Source organism: Callithrix jacchus, chromosome 17 (genome assembly GCF_049354715.1).
Source record: "Callithrix jacchus isolate 240 chromosome 17, calJac240_pri, whole genome shotgun sequence".
NCBI classification, from domain to species: domain Eukaryota; kingdom Metazoa; phylum Chordata; class Mammalia; order Primates; family Cebidae; genus Callithrix; species Callithrix jacchus.
In genome coordinates this window covers 59772062-59794063 of record NC_133518.1, presented here as the reverse complement: position 1 = coordinate 59794063, position 22002 = coordinate 59772062, and the positions used below count along the sequence as shown (strand labels likewise).

General features: G+C 35.3%; 1 protein-coding gene across 5 annotated transcripts in view; it reads left to right on the top strand.

Annotated features, from left to right (window-relative positions):
* ZNF385D (zinc finger protein 385D) overlaps positions 1-11728 on the top strand; it is a 940329-nt gene extending 928601 nt beyond the window's left edge. For 4 of the 5 annotated variants that reach the window (XM_078354399.1, XM_008983901.4, XM_002759647.6 and 1 more), the window contains 2 exons: positions 138-239; positions 3000-11728. In XM_078354399.1, coding sequence (XP_078210525.1) covers positions 138-239; positions 3000-3233 — 336 coding nt within the window. In that variant the 3' untranslated portion in view covers positions 3234-11728. The remainder of the gene's footprint in view (positions 1-137; positions 240-2999) is intronic. The other variant, XM_078354398.1, reaches the window with a different exon arrangement.
* The last annotated feature ends 10274 nt before the right edge of the window (positions 11729-22002 follow it).

Sequence of the window (22002 nt, the reverse complement as noted above, 5' to 3'; positions counted from 1 at the left end):
GCATGATCTTTTATTTTTGTCTTTCTGAAACTTGCATGAAATAATCAGTATCCTTCCCCGGGTTAAAGCAATATTTGTGAGAGGTTTTTTTTACAGATAACTTTTTAAAAACTGTCATTTTTAATTACTTTTAATAGCACATTAGCAGTAGAAGGCACAAAGACAGAGCTGCTGGGAAGCCCCCGAAACCTAAATACAGTCCTTACAACAAACTACAGAAAACAGCACATCCACTGGGGGTGAGTGTCACTTTGCAAGAATACAACCTCTATTCCCAAATGGAATTATTGGTTTCTTGATTTCTTCTGACATTCTGCCACATTTAACCACAGCCAAGTACCTTTTACCTTTTTGAGTTGAGCTCAGGTTTATCATAGGTCAGAGGGAAAAGAGAAAAGCCAATTTTTTTTTAAATTATACTTTAAGTTCTGAGGGACATGTGAAGAACATGCAGGTTTGTTACATAGGTATACACGTGCCATGGTGGTTTGCTGCATCCATCACCCTGTCATCTACATTAGCTATTCCTCCTAATGCTATCCCTCCCCTATCCCCCACCTCCTGTTATCCCTCTTCTCTAGCCCCCAACACCCCCACCCTGCGACAAGCCCCAGTGTGTGATGTTCCCCTCCCTGTGTCCATGTGTTCTCATTAGCCAAACTCTTTTGAGTCAAGTAAGCAATCCCATGAAATCTGGTCTTGACTTATGTATGTACTTTTGGAAAGAAGGTCAGCGAAAAACAAATTCTTGTATATCTTTTTAATATGTTTAAAAGCAAAATATTGGTATTGTTATACCCTCAACAATTTTGGATTTTGAATAACAGTCTCAAAGATGTAGGTTATTTTATTTTATTAGTCATTCAAGGACACTCCACAAAAACCCAAGGAAATATTTTGTAGGAATTTCCTCTCCCCATGACTACAAATAAGCTTTTAATATTAGTTAAGTATGCTATTATAATGTCCTGACCTGGATGTTTTGGTAGGACTTTAGAGGAAATCTGTGAAACCTCCTGATATTGTAGATTAATACTGATGAACATGCGAGAACAACTGAGCTAAAATATAAGCTGAATTGTGCATTTTGAAACATTTATTCAAAGTAGATCTTATTACTGTTTGGTGCTGCTGTGTGCTGCCAACACATGAAAACATAACTAAAAGAAAACTGCAATTATCTTTTGAGAGACCCCAGTACAAGCTGACCTGTTAGTTTAGTAACATTGCCCATTTTTGTTCAAATGAAGTTGTTTTAATTTTTTATCCCGAAACTTTGCTGAAGTTGTTTATGAGCTTAAGGATCTTCGGGGCCAAGACTGTGGATTTTTCTAGATATAGGATTACTTTATCTGCAAACAGGGAGAGTTTGACCTCCTCTTTCCTATCTGGATGCCCTTTGTGTTCTTCTCTTGCCTGATTTTCCTGGCCAGGTCTTTCAGTACTATGTTGAATGGAAGTGGTGAGAGAGGGTACCTTGTCTTGTGTCAATTTTCAAGGGTAATGCTTTCGGCTTTTTCCCATTCAATATGATGTTGGCTGTGGGTTTGTCATACATGGCTCTTATTATTTTGAGATTGACTGTGGGCTTGTCATACATAGCTCTTATTATTTTGAGATATTTTCCCTCAATACCTAGTTTATTGAGAGTTTTATCATGAAGGGGTGTTGAATTTTAATGAAAGCCTTTTCTGCATCCATTGAGATAATCTCACGTTTTTGTCTTTAGCTCTGTTTATGTGATGAATCACATGTACTGATTTGTGTATGTCGAACCAACCTCTCATCCCAGAGATAAAGCCTAATTCATTGTGGCAGATAAGCTTTTTGATGTGCTGCTGCTGCTGGATTTTGTTTGCCAGTATCTTGTTGAGTTTTGCGATGATGTTCATCAAGGATATTGGCCTGAAGTTTTCCTTTTTGTTGTGTCTCTGCCAGGTTTTGGTATAAAGATGATGCTGGCCTCATAGGATAAGTTCGGGAGAAGTTCCTCCTCAATTTTTGGGGATGAAATAATCTGTACAACAAACCCCTATGACCCGAGTTTACCTATATAACAAACATGTATATGTAAACTTGAATTTAAAATAAACACATAAAAAGTAAAGTTATTTTACTCTCCCATAAAGACACAATTTTAGCTGCGATTGGGAGGTGAAGAATTCTGCACAGTGGTTATAATTTAGCACCACTAGTCATAACGCTGAAGGCTATCTCTGTCCAGCATAGATGCAGATTTTGACAAGCAAGTGAATGGTTCTTAAATGAACAGACTAGTCAAAATTGTGTTGTTATTAGCATACAAACCCTCCTTCTTAACTATCACTATGTTAATGACCCCACAAATGGGAACATTCTCTCAGGCAGAACAGGTATATTATTGATATTACTAGGTTTTGTGGAGAAGGATTGAGAAAATGTGGTTGCCATTTACACAAAGAAAAAGTGGAACATGTCAAAATTTAGGAAAGACAAGTTTTTTGTTTTTGTTTTTAACTCTTTATTGAATGTGGAGTTTTGTTATTTTCATTTCTTTTGAATAGTACCTCATGCAATTGGAAACAACATTCTCTATGTAACCCAGGTTACACACTTGGATAGATGAATGGCAGTTGACAGCATTAAAAATCTCTTTAAAAATACATGCTCTTCAACAGTTAATGTATATGTAAAGGGTGATAAAAAATTCTACATTTTCTCATGATGAATACTTTCCTCTTAAAGTGTAATTTTCAACAAGCATAAAATAAAATAAGGTTGCTGAGTACTTTTCTGAAGAAATTTTCAGCATACCTGGTTGGCCATTTTCAAGTATCTTCCAACTCTTCCAAAGGGAAAATGTTCTATACTTCCCATTTTCTTTGTTATCAGTTCGCAAGTGTGAAGCTTTTTTCTTTATAGTTGTTTACCGCTATAATTTAAAAGCTCCCTACCATTTTGGGTTTTAAGTACAAATTCCAAAACTGTTGTTCTTTTACAATATTTTTTCTCCCTTGCAGGTAAAATTAGTATTTTCAAAAGAACCTTCAAAGCCATTGGCTCCGCGAATTCTACCAAATCCTCTGGCCGCTGCAGCAGCTGCAGCAGCAGTGGCAGTGAGTTCCCCCTTCAGTCTTCGAACTGCTCCAGCAGCAACACTGTTCCAGACTTCTGCGCTTCCTCCAGCACTCCTGCGGCCAGCTCCTGGACCCATTCGGACCGCCCATACTCCTGTGCTGTTTGCTCCTTACTAAATTCCAAATAGGAGTAATTGTACTGCAATAATTTCACAAAAAACAAAACAAAACAAAAGAGAACTATGCAGCGTTTATTTATAGTTTAAAGTATATCTGAAGAGCCAGGACTTTTGATAGTGAATTGAAAAGGTTACAAAAAAGGGGGGAGGTGGGGAGGGAGGGAGGGAGGGAGTGATATTTTCTCCAAATTAAAGCATTCCTCTTGAATGTTGATTGTTTTAGAAGTGATCTCCAGCATTGATTTGTAGTGGTATCTAGAACTTCTGAAGCCTCTGTGACTGTGCTTTTGGGCACTATTTCCCTCTGCATTGTCTTTCCTGCTTTATGAAACAACTATACATTGTCTAAGGGCATTAACTGGTTCCAATGTATATACAATAATTTACTCTGTAGATTAAAATAATACAAAAAAGGAAAAAAACAAAAAAAACAAAAGCAACACTGTGAATAGTACTACCCATGCTGGTCTTCTTGCTATGACAGCAATTACTGGGTATTTACCCCAACAAAAGTAGATACAGTAGATGTCTTGTAAAACAATAGTGCTGTGTCTCAATCTATGCCACTAGGTTTTAAAGAATTGCAAAGGTAGAATGAACAACTATTTCATACCAATAAGCAGTCAAAAAACAAACATACATCCGATGGTGTCATGGAGGTCTCCCTGGTCAGCATTCTCCCCTCCTATATAAAGATATAACAGAGCTGAACTTAGAGATGGGGAGGCATTAATAAAGGTGATTTCCTACAAAATACTAACTTCCTACCCTGAAGATATATTGCTGGAAACAGGGAAGCTGTTTATAATGAATCTACATCTGAAAACAAATAAACCCATGCATCATGGGTGTTAAGAAAGAAATCAGTACAACTCTTCTGTTTCAAGGATGAAGGATTATAATCTAGAATGATAATGCAAAGTCAAGATCTTTCATGTTAGTACATATCCAATAAAAACAGGGAATATTGCACCTCTGCAGTATCCCCTTTGTCTCACACCAGTAGGGTTGTTTCTTAGGCAAAGGTTTCTGCTTTAAGTATGATGGTAGAATTAAGCATTAGCTATTTTTATGGGTTTTTCTTGTTTCTTTAGATTTCCTGCTGACATGATATAAACAGTTAATATATATTTAAATCTTAACAACAGGAAATATGAATCTGAGTTAATTGCACACCAGTGACATAGTGTTAAAAACTATCGGTAAGTTCCACCTAACAATTATTTCTCCAGTGGAGCTGTGAAATACTGACAGCCTTTGACATTCGCCATCAGGCTGAAAGAAGTTCACGTTTTACCTTTAAAACAAGATTTATCAGGGGTATATATAAATATATGTATATTGTATATATGTTAGAAAGATTAAGAGAATAACTTATAAAAAGAAAATCTATATAAAATAATTATATAACCATCCAGTGTTACATGTTATCATTTAATTGGTAACAAACGGCATAAAAATAGCTGTGCCTTTAATTTGTGATAAAGGCTATTTGCTTTTTCCCATAGAAAGCTAACACATACCTATCAATATGGTGGGGTTTGATGCAGCCAGTCTGTTGCATTACTAGAAATAATGACACTCAGAATAATGGCCAAACATATATAATTTAGGTTTAAAGAAAAAAAACTATTTTTGAAAAGGTTTTGTAAAGACTATTTAAAAATATAGGGAAGGATTGTGTGTGGCCTTCCTGAAACTGCTCTCAAAGTGTTGTAACCCTTGGAGAGGTATAAAGAATCAATTCTTTATACCATTTGAGAGATAGGTATTTGGCATTTATCATTTTATATTTAAGGAACACCCATAGCGTGCTTGGTGCTCAACATTAAACATGGTTTTTGGAGTTCTTCTCTACCATTTAGCTATAGACATTTGTCATATAAATCAATCTTTAAAGCATTTGGCTTTATATGTCTTTTGTTAAACAACCAACCAAAAAAGGAAGGAAGGAAGGAGGAAAGAAGGAAGGAAGGAAGGAAGGAAGGAAGGAAGGAAGGAAGGAAGGAAGGAAGGAAGGAAGGAAGGAAGGAAGGAAGGAAGGAAGACAATATGTTCCATCAGTATTCTGGTAGAAAGAATTTCAAACCATGCTTCTCTGGTTAAACATATTGATTATCATTAAAATTTGCTTTAGAAAGTGTTTTCATTTACCAGCATTTCTATTCTCTGGTTTTAGCAAGTGTTTTCTTTCTCACCTACAGACCCTGCTAGTTCAGCCAGGTGGATAGTTGCCAGCAAGTTTGGTGTTTGGGGCTCTGTCTGTATCCCATGTGACCAGCTTCTAACCATTTTGAACTTTAGTTTGTCTTTTCTGCTATGTCAAATATATTGATTTTCCATAATCATACTGAATCCCTATCCAACAACCTTTACAACTGATAGAGCCTCACTTTCTGTTAGAGAACTTAGTGTTAATTAATGCAATCTCACTAAATTGTGCTTTTGCTGTTCTTCCCCATTTTCACCAAAGTGAATGAATAAGCCAGTCCACTAGAAATCAGGGCCTGTGGGATACACGGGATCCTGGATCACAAGGCATTACTAACTTTAATGAGTTGCTGGGAACAAACAAATCAGCCATATTTTCTCCATCAGCCATATGAGGAAACTCAAAAATACCCGGATCCCTTCTGCCTCACTTCACTATGGAACCACTTTTGTTTAAATGGTCTTTTAAATTGGAGTTGTAAGCATCAGTTGTCTTTTACTCACTACCTAATAAAGGATGAAGCCTAACCACAGAACTTATAGTGGATTCTCTGTGAGTTGTTTCCCCACACTCCATATATTTATCAACACCAGATTAACATCCATTATAGTTCAGGCTCCCATAAAGCTGTTTCTTTTCCCTTAGGGAACTTTTTTCATGAATAAAGATCCACAATTTAGATTGGTCAGCAGTGTGCTGTGAAAAATCCCCAAGGATGGTCTGACTTTATGGTTATACATCCCTTCCATGCATCACACCCATGGCAAGGAAAGTGATGGAGAAAGCAGCTCTGATTCATTTGAAACAAATATAAATGCATTGCAAGAGCCAAATGCCTCTGGAAAAAGCACTGCTGCACCTCAACCAGATCATCCAGACAAATGGGAAACAGTCACTGGGGAGGTACTGTATTTCTCTCATGAGAAAACAGGCGATTACACATGATAAATTGCTCCTCTCACTGGACCTAAACTTTGAAGAGTACTTGTTTTATTCACATAAGCAAACATAGTTGGTTTTTTGCAATTTATATCACTCCTGCCTCATTTGAAAGGATTTCTGTCTTTAGGTACTATTGGGCTTCAGCTGATCTATTGCAGTAATTCACTGCCATTATCATCAAAGATGAAATCTGTTTTTTTTTCTAAAGGTCCTACATATTTTATTGCAAAGAAACTAGTTAGCAAAGAGAGTATTTACAGGTATTTGAAAATTGCAGGAAATCATAAAAGACTAACAATGAAAAGACAGCAGAAGTTTCAAAATGGAATCAAAGTGGCTGTGCCTATTTGAGTTTCTAAGGCACAAACCAACACATAGAAGACATGAGCAATAAATATCACTTATTACAATTAAATTTTAAGTTAACATCTTTGTCTTTGTACCTGTGTAATATTTCAATTGTTCTGAAAAAATCATATCACAAATCTAAAAGATAACTAAGGTGGTAGGTAGGCCTCTTTCTTTAAATCTGAATTGATATAAAAATTACCTTTCTATATGTAAGCATGGATGACATTGTATTAATAACTTTATGTGCACCCAAAAGCTGAATGAAGTGGTGGGGAAAGAAATGAGGAGCCTTAAAGAAGCCAGAGCTTATTGCAGACTTTGTCCCTGACCAACAGGGTAACTTAAATAGTCAACTCATGCCTTGCCCTTAATTTCTTCTTTGGTAAAATAGATGATGGTGATTAACAGCTAAGCTGGTTTAATATATCAGCACTAGAGGAGCAGTGCTTTTATCCTCTCAGGAATAAAAATTCTTTATTTGAGTGACCAATACAGCTACTCACATACTTGCATGTGTCCAGAAAAATATTCTGTATTTCTTTCTATCCTCAGTGTAAACCACACTGGTAGGTCATTCATCTGCTCAGCAGAATCTACATTTCACCAACTAATATTGGAGTAGTTGCTAATTTACTTAGTACTCACTTACTATGACTCCACTTATGCCAACATCACGTAAGATATGCTATTTCTATTTTCCCAGTCAAGAATGTAATAAATTCTGAACAAAACCAACCCTGAAAAGGCCAATAGAAAGCTGGCAGTGGGGGTGTGGAAGGGAACAGCAATTTAAACACACCATCCTTATTTATTTTGTTGCACTTTCCCTCTTCAATAGGAAGGGGTCCCGACTAAGCCATAACTAAGTCCGTCCTTAGTTTGCATGGTCATCTTATTAAGACCATTTCTTCCACAGACAATTATATCAGTTATGCATACCTATCACTGTTACAAAAATTATTTAAACTGAGTCCTAAAAGTGAAAGTTTTACCTAACTTTTGCTGTTTTCTATTTTTATTTTTTTCCTAAATGGGGAGATTTATCCCTGGAGCATCTCTTGTGTTTTTGTACAGTATGCTTCAGTAACTTAGTAACTAGAGAGGCTATTATCAGAAAATGAAATGGATCATTTCTATAGGAGTCTCCATTGTCTACATAGTATTTCTGAGTGGTATGAGGGTGTCCAGTGAAGGACGGATATGTTGACATGTCATGCTCATGTGGCCCAAAGGTTGTTCCTGCCAAGAATGGACTTACAGCTTACCAGAATGCAAATGATGGTGAAAGGCAGGTTCTGCTCTGAAAAAATATCATACGTGTTATTCTATTAGAAGTTCAAGCAGGTCATGAAGAGTCACAGAGTTTAAAGAATTCTCTGGTTGGGTCATCAATATTCAGATGTCAAAAGACTGAACATTGCCTTCAATTTTAGGGTCTTCTCTTTCCTTAACTCAGTGATGGAAACTCATCCTTCCTAGGTGCCTAAGTTGCTCTAGAAATTGCCAAAGTGTATTTGTCAAATAAAGTAAAATCTGATTATTAATAAGTATGATCAGGTAGAGTAACTTAAATTTTGGTTAACTAAGACAGCAGAGGATGGGGTCATGTTATTTTCAAGACTGGCAGCTCATCTCTAAAGGCAATTTTTAAATAGTAGGGCTAAAATGATTTGTGAGCAAAGAAGTATAATTAAAAATAAGTAGTAGTACAGTGACATGTTCTAAGGTTAATGCTTATATATACACATATGCACATACAGAATTGTAAAAATAGGAGTCTTAGTACCTGTCATCCTTTCACAAAGCCATGGTAAAATCATTTTATTCTCAATGATTAGGTTGGTTTTACTTTAGGAAAAGGAACTCCAATTTCACACTTGGGAATCTTAATTATTTTAGGGCATTGGAGGGGTTGGGAAGTAGACATGATGGTAAGGTACTATGCTCTCTAGCAAGATTATTATGCTAACAGTTTGAGTTGGGTAATGCAATTGTCTCATTTCACATCAGCTACTGACTTTGAGTACAGAAATCAAACCTTTATAAAATCTTTCTCAAATCCAAGTTGTTTGCAGGACATGGTATAACAACATTAAGGAAAATTAGCAGAGTGAGCCTTAATTGGAAACCCAGATTGCATTTTTGCCAGTATAACAATTATTATTTTTAAAGTTTCTCAGTAATACGATTGTTCAACATAAATCTATTGAGAAATGATGATATCAGAGAGTTTTGAAGCCATAGTGAAAGTGTGTTGAATTTTATTAGCCAAAATAATAATGTGGGTTTTATTGGACATTTCTCAACCCACGTTAATATACATTATTGCATAATTCCAGTATGGGACACTAGGGCTAGGGGCAACTAGTATTGGATCAAGATCCTTCAGGAGATGCTTTACCTCTCTTGTGACGTTATGCTAACATTAGCAGAGACGAAAACTAAATTAAGTTCGTGAGGTCCTGGAAAGTTTAACTTTTATCAAATAGTAAGTAGAATTCCATTTGATGTCATCTGGTTTTCAAATGAATTATAGAAAAATGTGTGGAAGTACTGGATGTCGGAGAAAAAGCCTTGTGGCCAAGGGCTCTGGGCACAAGATCGAGCATCACAGAACAGTAAGCACAGTTGTTGGCTTCACTACCAATTATCTATGAGGAAACTGGGCCAATTCACTTGACATTTTGATGGTTTTCTCTGATAAAAATAAGGATAATGACTGATTACAGAAATGTGCTTTTAAAAAAAGCTGAATTTAGCAAAAGCAAGTCATTTGCTACTCAAAATAGATCCAAAATCTAAGCCATAGTTCTATAAATTTCAATAAAATTGTTTTAAAATGTGAATTATAGTTACAGTGTTTATATTACTAAATATTTAAAATGGAACTGACCTGATGCCAAAGCTACATCATATGTAGCTATATTAGCTGTCTGTTTATTTTGAAAAAAGGTTGGAGTGTTTTTAAAAATATATTTTTAAATCTGCACATGGAGCTATATGCAAAGAACATTGTTTATTTGGGGAATAAATTTTTGTCATTGTTTCTTTCATTTATTTCATCAGCTGAAATCTTATGTCAGTTTCAGCTAAGGTCTCCTTACTTACCTTTAGTCAGTAATTTCTTCTAATAATATTTAATTCACTGGAATTTTACAATAAATTTTAAATTGACTCCTAAGAGTGGTTAGTTGGGGAAAATTTAATATTATCCAGTGTATGATGAAATATTCAGCTCTCACAAAAACTGGATGTCTGGCTCTTTTTAAATGGTTATTTTTCACAATAGAACTACAAACGGACTGTGTCAAGTAAATTGACTGATAAGTATGTCTATTTACTAACATGAGCCAAGTTGAACTTTACTTTAGAGATCTAAAAATAGTTAATCCACATGCATTTAGTGACTATAAGTTGAAGGCAGTATTCTTTTGACTACCAAATTTATTGAAAACTTCGGCATTAATGTTCACAAACGTGAGCACTATTTTGAAATTAAAAATAGACTATGGTTTGCTCTGCATGTTTGTGACCCTGCAAAAAAAAAAAGGAAAAATATTCATGTGATTTTTCTCCTCTCATATTCTTATGACTTAAAAAGTATAACCAGAATTTTGTCTAATATCAATCTTTTGGCAAAGGATCATATAAGGTTTTACCTGCTAACGAGAATACCTCATTTGAAAGAGCATTTCTACAAGCATTGGAGGGAGGTACAGTTGACATGGTGAACTTGATTTTACAAAAACTAACAAAGCTGGGGGGCAAAGCACTGGCTTGAGTATAATCACTAGTCACATCGATGTGAGATTCTGAATCATCGGTCAGCCACAGTGATGCCACCATGGTGTCAAACTTTCCCGTTCCATCTTTATCTGTATATCTGACTTGAGCACCAGAAATCAAAATGCTCGGAATGCTAATTTGTGCCAGCTTATTGGCCCATGTGTTCAGTAAACAAATTTGCTTTTTACATCTTGTCAAATCATACTGAATAGACCTTTCATCAGAGGTTCTACATATCCCCAGGTGGGCTTGGAAACTTGAGATGGGATTTTATTTTGTTTTATATTATGATAGTTGAATGATGATTCTATATGTTATTGTTATATTTGTTTTCATTAAATACCCAAAGAACTATTCTTTCTATACCAGTAAAGTACTATTTTTTTCTTAACAAATGTAATAATAATAATAATTAAGGCAATTCACATAGTTTGTTTTTGCCAGTCTTCGGCTTTAAGTCATGTGATAACATCGCTCCAACATCAATTTCTCACCCTATATGACATGTGATAAAATCCCCCATAAGCCAATAATTCCCCCCACTAGAAAATGAAGCTGCTTTCAATATTATTGTTTCAGAAATGTAAAATATAGCACAGTTTATCTTGTCTGTGGTACTGTACTAAGTTAAACTTGCAGCTGTGAACATATTAATATTTATTTTTATCAGGAATTCTTTAAGAAGAACTTTTCAGTTTCAATAAAGGAAAGACACTAGTGATACTTTTATGTGATGAAAGTTCTCTGGTTCCTTTAGCAACTCTAGGATCATCCTTAGCCATTATCTCCTCTCTCTGTGACAATATCAAAACTGTCCAGGTAAATGTAACATTGCCAGTGGTGTCAGGAAATTGGTTTATGTCCTTATTCTTCACTTGGTTTGTGGAATCAAAATGATTGCTTATTTTCCTCTCTTCCATGGATAATTCATAGGCAATGTATTCAATTTGGGGAAATCTTTTTCATCTTGGTTTAAGTTTGAAGGCTCTAAGGAAGAGGAATATTAGGAAAAATTATGTATTCTATATGTTCTACTCCTGTTTGTAATATCCTCCTGTTCAGAGTCATGATAAACCTATAACACAACTGTTCCAAGTGCCAAGTAAGAATTGTAGTGACTCACAGAACACATGTCCCATGACTATTTATCAAAAGAAATGTGTTGATTAAAGAAAAAAAGTAAAAAAATTTATTTTCATTCAGTTCTGACTGATGCTTGTTCCGTGACCTTCTTTCTCCCTTGCCAAACAAGGTAAGCATTCTCATACTTTAACTAAACACTTAGAGCATTTCGGTTAAATACAAGGAAAAAAAAATCACATTACCCATAACTTTGAATCCTTGTGGTTGGCCTTTGCTAAAATAAAATTTTAGCGAAGACAAGAGGTTGCAAGATGATAGTCTATGTTTCCATAAGGCAGAATTTTTTTTCTAATTTTTTGATTAGTTCCCAGAAATCTTTGAAAAAAGTGTTTTTAAAATCAGAATTTCTATAATTTATTTTCTATGTACTACTAAAGACTGATAAAGCCTGGTGGATAGAGAAGATCCAACCTTGAACCTTTAGAAAAATCATTTAACTACATTTAAAATTCTGTAAGCCCATAAAAACAAGTTAACATCAACACATGGAAAAGAAAATGTTGCGTTGCAGTAAGTTCTCATTCATGTTCAAGAACAACAGGAGACACAAAGGATGTGCACCAACATAGATTTTCGTTAACTCTCTCTGAATATACGGTGAATACTGTACCAAAACTGAAAGGCATCATACTGAAATTCAAAGCCATGACTATTCAATGAAAATGATTGTAAAAAAAATTATTACCCATACGGTATATACTTGCTGCCAAATTGAGAATTATCATTGCTAAATTATTTTAGTCTATACTGATAGGTCAACTCAGAGGAGATGAATATGAAAGATAGCCGCATTTCTCTATGCCTATCATTTATTACCAGAACCACATTTAAATCAATGTGAATCTTACATAAGTGTATAATAAAAGTTGGACCTTTCGATGTAATAATGATACAACACAACTATACTCCTTGTATACATTATAAGGTGGAAAGTGGGAAGGAATATTCTACCTAATGCTACATGTTCACATCCATCTGCAACTGTAAAATTTTTTAGGCACCAAAGCCCCAGAGATTGTAGACCACCAATTTCCTGACTCCTATGTGGTCAAATTCCAGGTTCACCTTTTTACAAAGCCATGTTATTTCAAAACACATTTCTGGTGTTGATACCAATTTCCCAGGGGAGAGCTATGTATGGATGACACACCTTATTTCTAAAAGAAATCTAGTTTGTATGTTCAAAACTTATTTTACTAGAAAAGAAGGAATGTATCAGCAAGTACCCGGAAATTTCACTACTGGTATTCTAAGACTGGCATCTTTATATTTCATCTGAACACACACACACACAAAAGTAGAAATAATAGTACTAAAAAGATGGGAAGAAAAAGGAGAAGTGGAAGAATAAAAAGTTAGATATGATGTAACATTATAAAAACAACCTTAAAATGCCCAGATAAACATAACTGTAACAGGAGACTTCATGGCAAAAACAATAGTAAATATTAAAGCCACTGAAATGATTATAAACATTGCTTCCAAAATAAAATAAAGTAAAATAAAATGATAATTTCTGGTTTTCCTTGAAAAGTCAAAAAAAAAAAAAAAAAAAAAACTGAGAGCCCTGGTACCACAGTTCCACTAGGCAATTATTAGCTGCAGAACTAGCTAAAGGAACAGTGACTGACCCCTTTGGACTAAACAGAATTTCACAACTTTCTGCAATCTGTGCTTGGAGGCCCCAGTTCTTGCTTTTTGCCAGTCCCTGTAATCAGTTCAGCTTGTAACCCCCAGCATCGCTTATTGGTTCTTAGCCACCATCTATACTCTTTTGCTAGCTAGTCTTCAGGGTCTTCTCCATCCCTTTACCTTCTCTCCCAGTGGGTTCCTCCTGTAATGTTTTTATTATTATTTTGGATAGGCATTTTCAATAAGAGTAGATTTTTTACAAACAACACCTTCAATAAAGGCTTTCTTTACCAGAATATGACCTGTGACAAATTAATGACTTGAGTGTATGTGGGATGTCTTACCGTTGACACCTAGGAAAGATTTGATTTGGTTTAGGCAGTGGGTGACTATATCAAGAAAGAAATTCTGTCATTTTCTTTGTATTTCTTTACAGGAAGGTTTGGTTTTTGCTAATAGCAGAAATTGGACTTTAGGAAAAAGACCAAACATTTTTCACATGAAAACAAGTTTTTAACTATTTAATTACCTCTTTAAGTTAGACATGAAGAAAATTTAGAAATACATTTGTGAAATACATTCTGATTCTTTAGAGGGCCACTGACACTCTCCCCGAATACATGTAAACTGTCAGATCATAAGTTTGAAAAAAATCCATACAAAAGTGTTTTATCAACTTTCAAAATAACCCCCATTTTCCCCACATTTAGGAACTGCATTTAAAATATAGAATTATCCATGGCATGCTAAATAGCTATCCTTTTCATCTGCTTATACAATAAACTGACCCAATTGACATTGATAGTTTTGAAATCACTAATTGTCCAATAGCAAAGTCTCTTTCATATTGTTTTGCTTAGAAATAAAAAATAGGACTGTTCATAAGTTTCAGTTGAGTATGCCAAGCCAGAAAGCCCTTGCCGCTGCTGCATTTGGAACCTCGAGTAACACAGCTTCACATTTCTCAAAGTGTGTAACCCAAGCATTACGAAGAATTTCTGGCCAAGTCCTAAGAAGTTGTTCACAGGCTTTCTAAACATAGGCTTGGAATTGTTATGCAGACGCAAAAATGAAGTGTCAGGTAAGGTCTGATGCTGGGGAAACAATGAACATTACTGAATTACCCTCCTATTAAAGAGCTCACCTTCACCTTCAAAAGCTAATTATTGGTTTATCATGTTTTATTCATTAATTAGAATTATTTTCTAGAGTGTCAAAGCATTTCAGGTGGGTTAGGTTATGATGGAAAAGACCAGATAAACATACCCTCTGCAAGTTTATGATTTATTTAGCCAAAGATGCAGAACTTAAGGGTAGCAAAATGCTATACAGGCTGGTAGAAAACGAGGTCTATCTCGGCCACTGTTTCTTTTCCTCTGGATTCCTTTTAGGTGAGAGGTAGGAGTGACAGAGCCACAGTTGCCAGGGATGCTTGGTACAGATACGGCTTTGCCAGATTTATCTAGGAAAGCCTATTTTATGCTAACTCACTGACCTTGTATACACAGGTATATTAGTTTCCTTGGGCTTCTGAAACAACTTGTCATAAACTTCACTGGCTTGAAACAACAAAAACTTTAGTCTCCCACAGTTCTGGAGGCAAGAAGCCAAAAATCAAAGTATTAATAGGATTGATTGTTTTCTTACAGGAGCAGAGGAAGATTTTTCCCTGTCTCACTCTTCCGGTGGTTGCTGGCAACCCTTGGCATTCTGTGGCTTGTAGATATGCACTCCAGTCTCTGCCTTTGTCATTCACTGGACTTGTGCCTATGCATCTTCACGTCCTTTGTTTCTCTACAGGTTTGTCTCTTCTGTTTTTCTTATGACACCGGTCATACTGGATTTAGGATTCATCCTACTCAAGTGTGACCTCATCTTAACTAATTACACCTGCAAAGACCCTATTTCTAAGTAAAGTCACATTCTCAGGTTCTTCTACAGGTACAACTTCAACATATGTTTTTGGGAGGCACAAATACACCCAACAACATTCAGTCTATCCCACGTTTCCTAGAGAACTTACACTCAATTTGTACCCTTCCTTTTAAGGAGATATTTGCTATCTTAATACTTTGCTAGTTTGTGAATGAAACCAGCATCATAAAGCTACCACTTTTATTGTTGGAATTTGAGGGCAGGCAAGCAAAATAGAGTCCTAAAAACCATGTTTGTTCCTTTTTTTTTTTTTTTTCATTTTTTCTAAAAACACTATCCCTTGCTAGCCACACCAAATTCATTGTCTTAAGTTAGGTCCTCTGGAAGCAGGGCCCAAAATGGGCTTCTTAGGAAAGTTCTTTGTTACTGAGGGGGTACTTACAGGGGAAAAGGGAAAAAGAAAATAGAGTAGGACGAGACTAAAAAACAAACAAACAAACTAACAAAACCTAAGGTCCAGTTTCGGACTAGTCTCATAAGAAGCTCAAATATTTCTAGCACTTCTTAAAAATATCATGTGATCATTAATACAATCCAAGGATAAGGTATGAAAAGAGATAGGGGCAATTAGAAGAAAAAAAGAGGTGACTAACATCAATTCTTGTGGCCACTGGAAGTTATGGGTCATTTTGGGTAGGCCGATTAGTCATTCCAGCTGGCCTAAAATACTTCCAATTTATGCCTGTTACACTGATGCAATCATTAATCATGCTCCATTTCAAACTAAACAATTTTTTATCGGGTTGATAAATCGTATGATTTAAATCTCCTATTTCAAAATTATGAGATAAGTGGATTGAAACAAGGACTTTTCCAATAACACAATTTTTATAGTAATTTGTATTGAATAAAACATAACTGCTTGTGAGGGAATCTAATTGGGAAGACATAAAATGTTAACACTAGAAAAATAATTGTTGTTTTGAATTACAAATAATATTCATTAATGTATTATTTCTCCATCTGTCCATTCTTCATCAACCCATTCATACATCCTTTATTAACATGCAGTTATAATGAACCCTATATTATACTGGATAGGAAAGGGAAGGGTAACTAAAACATATCCAGCAACACACCCCATGCCAAATGCATGTTAATTTATGTTTATTCATATTTAATATTTTACATACTTATGGAGATGTGATTTTTTTATATGCGTAGAATGTATAATAATCAAGGAAAGGATTTGAGGCATCCGTCACTTTGAGTATTTATTATTTCTGTGCCTTGGGAATGTTTAAAATCCTCTCTTCCAGGAACATTGATATATACAATATGGTTTTTTTGTTTTGTTTTGAGAAAGAGTGTTCCTCTGTTGCCCAGGCTGGCTGTGCAATGGCTGGCTGGGTCTTGCCTCACTGCAACCTCTGCCTCCCAGGTTCAAGCAATTCTCCTGCCTCAGCCTCCTGAGTAGCTGGGATTAAAGGTGCCCGCCACCACGCCCAGCCCAGCTAATTTTTGTATTTTTAGTAGAGACAGGGTTTCACCATGTTGGCCAAACTGGTCTTGAACTCCTGACCTCATGATCCACCCACTTTGGCCTCCCAAAGTGCTGGGATTACAGGCATGAAGCACTGCGCCTGGCCCCCACAATACGTCATTCTTAACTATAGTCACTCTACTTTGCAGTCAAAAGATAGGACTTATACTTTTTATCTAACTGTGTATTTGCACCTGTTGACCTACCTCTTCTCATGTTCCCCTCATCTACCCAACATTCTTAGCCTCTAGTATCTATCATTCTGTTCTCTATCCGTTTATAGGTTTAACATATTTAGCTCTCACATGTGAGTAAAAACATGTGATATTTGCCTTTCTGTGCCTGGGTTATTTCACTTAAAATAATGTTCCATCCTTGTTGCTGAAATACACTATTGCATTCTTTTTTACAGCCAAATAGTATTCCATTGTTTAGGTGTACCCCATTTTTCTTTATCTATTTGTTCAATGATGGACACTTAAATGGATCCCATTTCTTTACTATTGAGAATAGTTCTGTGATAAACATGCCAGTGCAGGTATCCCTTTGATATATTCACTGGTTTCTACTCCTTCAGATAGACCCTCAGTAGTGGGATTGCTGGTTAATATGGTAACTATATTTTTAGTTTTTTGATAAATCTCTGTATTTTCTATACTGGTTGTACTAATTTACAGTCCTACCAACAGTGTATAAGAGTTCCCTTTTCTCCACACTTCACCAGTATCTATTTATATTTGTCTTTTTAGTAATAGCCATTTTAATTGGGATAAGATGTAATCTTTGGTTTTAATTTACATTTCCCTGATGAATAATGCTGAGAATTTTTTCATATACTTGTTGGCCATTTGTATGTAGCCTTTTGAGACTTGTCTATTCATTTTCTTTCCACTTTTTTTTTTTTTGAGACAGTTTCACTCTGTCACCGGGGCTGGAGTGCAGTAGCAGATTCTCGGCTCACTACAACCTCTGCCTCCTGGGTTCAAGCGATTCTCCTGCCTTAGCTTCCCAAGTAACTGGGATTACAAGTGTGTGCCACCATGCCTGGCTAATTTTTTGTATTTTTAGTAGAGATGGGGTTTCACCATGTTGGCCAAGCTGGTCTTGAACTCCTGACCTCCAGTGATTCACCCGCTTTGGCTTTTGAAAGTGCTGGGATTATAGGTGTGAGCCACTGCGCCCGGCCATCTGCTCACTTTTTAATGAATTTTTAAAAATTGTTTAGTTGCTTGAGTTCCTTGTAAGTTCTAGATAATAATTCCTAGTCAGATAAATGATTTGCAAATATTTTCTCTCATTCAACTGGTTGTCCCTTTACTCTGTTGTTTCTTTTGCTGTGCAGAAGCTTTTTAGTTTAATATAGTCTATTAGCCTATTTTTGTTTTACTTGCCTATGCTTTTGAGGTCTTAGCCACAAAATCTTAGCCTAGACTAATGTTCTGAAGTGTTTTCTCTGTTTTCTTCTAGTAGTTTATAAGTTAGCTCTTACATTTAAGTAATTAATCTATCTTGAGTTGATTGTTATAGATGAGGAGAGAGAGAAATCCAGTTTCATTTTTCTGAATATGGATATTCAATTTTTCCAGCACAATTTATTGAAGAGGTCATTCTTTCTCCAGTATATGTTCTTGATGCCTTTGCAGAATATCAGTTGACTGTGATATATGCATTTTTTTCTGGTTCTCTATTATGTTTTATCTGTCTATGTATCTATTTTTATAACAGTAATCATACTGCTTTGGTAACTACAGCCTTGTAATATATTTTTAAATAAGGTAGTGTAATGCCTTCAGCTTTGTTCATTTTGCTCGTGATTACTTTGGCTATTTTGGCTGTTTTAATGTTTCCTATGAACTTTAGGATTGTTTTTTCTATTTCTGTGAAAAATAACATGGATATTTTGATAGGAATTGAACTGAATCTGTAGATTGCTTTGGAAAGTATGGTCATTTTAATGATAACTCTTCTGATCCATGAGCATGGGATGGTCTTTTCATTTGTTTGTGTCTTCTTCAATTTCTTTCATCAGTGTGTTATAGTTTACCTTATAGAGATCTTTCACCTCTCTGGTAAACTAAATTCCTAGATACTTTATTCTATTTTTTGAATTTATTGTAAATGATATTGCATTCTTTTTTTGGCTATTTCAGAATTGGAATATAGAAATGCAGCTGATTTTTGTATGTTGATTTGTATCTTGCAACTCGACTGAATTAATTCATCACCCCTACAAGTTTTTTGATGAAGTCTTTTGTTTTCTCTAAATACAAGGTCTAAATTTGTTTTCTCTAAATACAAATGAACTTATATTTAGATAAAACAAATTTAGAGGAACAATTTAACTTCCTCTTTTCCAATATGAATGCTTTTCATTTCTTTCTCTTGTCTGAGTGCTCCAGCTAGGACTTCCATGTGGGTGGGAGTTACTAGAAATGGTGAAAGTAGGCATCTTGTTCCTGGAGGAATGGCTGTCAATGTTTCCCCATTCAGTATGATGTTAGCTGTGGGTTTGTCACATATAGCCTTTACTGAGGTATATTCATTCTATGCCTAGCTCATGGGAACTTTTTATTTTGAAAAGATGAATTTTATCAAATGATCTTTCTGAGTCTATTGAAATAATAATATAGTTTTTGTCTTTCATTCGGTTGATGTGATACATCATGTTTATTGATTTGTGTATGTTTAATCATCTTGCATCCCTAGCACAAATTCCACTTAATCATGGTGTCTTATCTTTTTGATACGCTGTTGAATTTAATTTGCTAGTACTTTTTTGAGAATTTTTGCATCTTTGTTTATCAGTGACATTGGCCTGTAGTTTTCTCTTTTTTGTTGTGTTTTTTCTGGTTTTGATAAAGGGGAAGACTAGCCTTGTAGAATGAGTTAGAAATAATTATTTTTCTCTTTAAAATATAGAACAGTTACAGGAGGGTTGGCATTTGTTATTTTAATTATTATTATCATTTTTATTTTTTGAGACATGGTCTCACTCTGTTACACAGGCTGGAATGCAATGGTATAATCACAGCTACTGCAGCCTCAATCTCCAGGACTCAAGTGATCCTCCTGCCTGGACCTCCCAAGTACCTGGGACCACAGGCATGTGTTGCCATGCTTGGCTATTTTAAAAAAACCTTTTGTAGAGATGTGGTTTTACTATGTTGCCCAGTGTGGTCTTGAATTCTTAACCTCAAGCAATCCCCTACCTCTCAAAGTACTGGGATTACAAGTGTGATCCAATGCACCTGGCCAGATTAGTTCTCTATGTTTGCTTCGAGCAGTGAATCTATACAGTTCTGGGCCTTTCTTTGTTAGGAGACTTTTTATTACTAATTCAATTTCACTACTCATTATTGACTTTAAATTTTCTATTTCTTCCTGATTCAATCTTTGTAGGTTGCATGTTTCCTAGAATGTGTTCATATCCTCTAAGTTTTCTAGTTCCTTAGTGCATAGTTGGTCATAATAGTCTCTGATGATCTTTGGATATCTGTATTATCAGTTGGAATGTTTCCCTTTTCATTTCTGATTTTATTCATTTGGGGCTTCTCTCTTCTTTTCTTTGTTAGTCTAGCTGTTACTCGATTTTGCTTATCTTTTTTTTTTTAAGATGGAGTCTTGCTCTCTTGCCCAGGCTGGAGTGCAGTGGTATGATCTTGGCTCACTGAAGCCTCAACTTCCCAGAATCAAGTGATTCTCCTGCCTCAGCCTCCCAAGCAGCTGAAATTACAGGCATGCGCCACCACACTCAGCTAATTTTTGCATTTTTAGCAGAGACAGGGTTTCCTCATGCTGGCCAGACTGGTCTCCTGACTCAGGTGATCTACTCACCTTGGCTTCCCAAAGTGCTGGCATTAGAGACGTGAGGCACCACACCCAGGCTTGTTGATCTTTTTGAAGAATGAATTTTTTGTTTAATTGATCATTTATCATTCGTACTTTTTAGTCTATATTTTGTTCTGTTCAGCTCTAATCTTTAGTATCTCATTCTGCTAATTTTGAGTATGGTTTGCTTTTGTTTTTCTAGTTCTTTGAGGTATATTGTTGAATTATTTATTTAAAATCTTTCTACATTTTTAATGTAGGCATTTATAGCTATCTACTTCCCTTTTTGTTGTACCCGACATGTTTTGATACGATGCATTTCCATTGCTATTTGTTTCAAATTCTGTTTCTGGATTTTTATTTTAATTCTTTAGTTGGCTCAATGGTTGTTTCATGTTGTTTAATTTTCATGTATTTACATAGTTTTGAAGCTCCTATTGGTGTTGATTCCTAGTTTTATTTGTGTTCTGATAAAAAACTTAATCGAATTTTGATTTTTAAAAATTTGTTGACACTTGTTTTGTGGTCTACCACATGGTCTATCCTGAAGAATGTTTTATGTGCTGATGACAAGAATGAATATTCTGCAGTTGGATGAAATGTTCTGTAAAAATCTGTTAGGCCCATTTGATCTAAAGCCCAGTTTATGTCTATTGTTTCTTTGCTGATTCTCTGGATGCTCTGTTCAATGTTAACTGTGGGGTGAAGTCTATTGTATTGGAGTCTATTTAGATCTCGTGATGTTTGCTTTATAAATCTGGATGCTCCAGTGTTGGGTGCATACATATTTAGAATGTTAGTTTTTTTGCTGGTTTATTCTTTTACCATTATATGGTGACCTTCTTTGTCTTTTTTTTTTTTTACTGTTTTTCACTTAAAGTCTGTTTTATCTGATAGCATAACTACTTCTGTTCACTTTTGATTTCATTTGCATGGAATATCTTTTTCTCTCCCTTTGCTTTTAGTCTATAAGTATCTTTACAACTAACATACATTTCTTGTAGAGAACATATAGTTGAATCGTGTGTTTGTTTTTCAAATTGATTCAGCCAGTATATGTCTTTTAGGTGGAGAATTTAATTTAAATTCATTGTTATTATAAGTCTGTGAGGTTTTCTTCTTTTACACTGTTCATTGTTTTCTTGTATATTCTTTGTTCCATTTTTTCCTCTTACTGTTTGTCATTGTGATTTGGTAGTTATCTATAGTGGTACCATTTGAGTCTTTTATTATTCTCATTTATGTGTTGATTTTGCAATTATGTTTTATATTTTTGTTTGTTTCCATGACAGCAAATTTCCTTTCACTTCCAGATTTAGGACTCCCTTGAGGATTTCTTGTAAGGTCAACTTAGTGGTGACGAATTCCCTCAGCCTTTGCTTATTTGGGAAATACTTTACTTCTCCTTCAGTATAGAAGATAATTTTGCTGGACATAGATCTATAGTATGCTTGG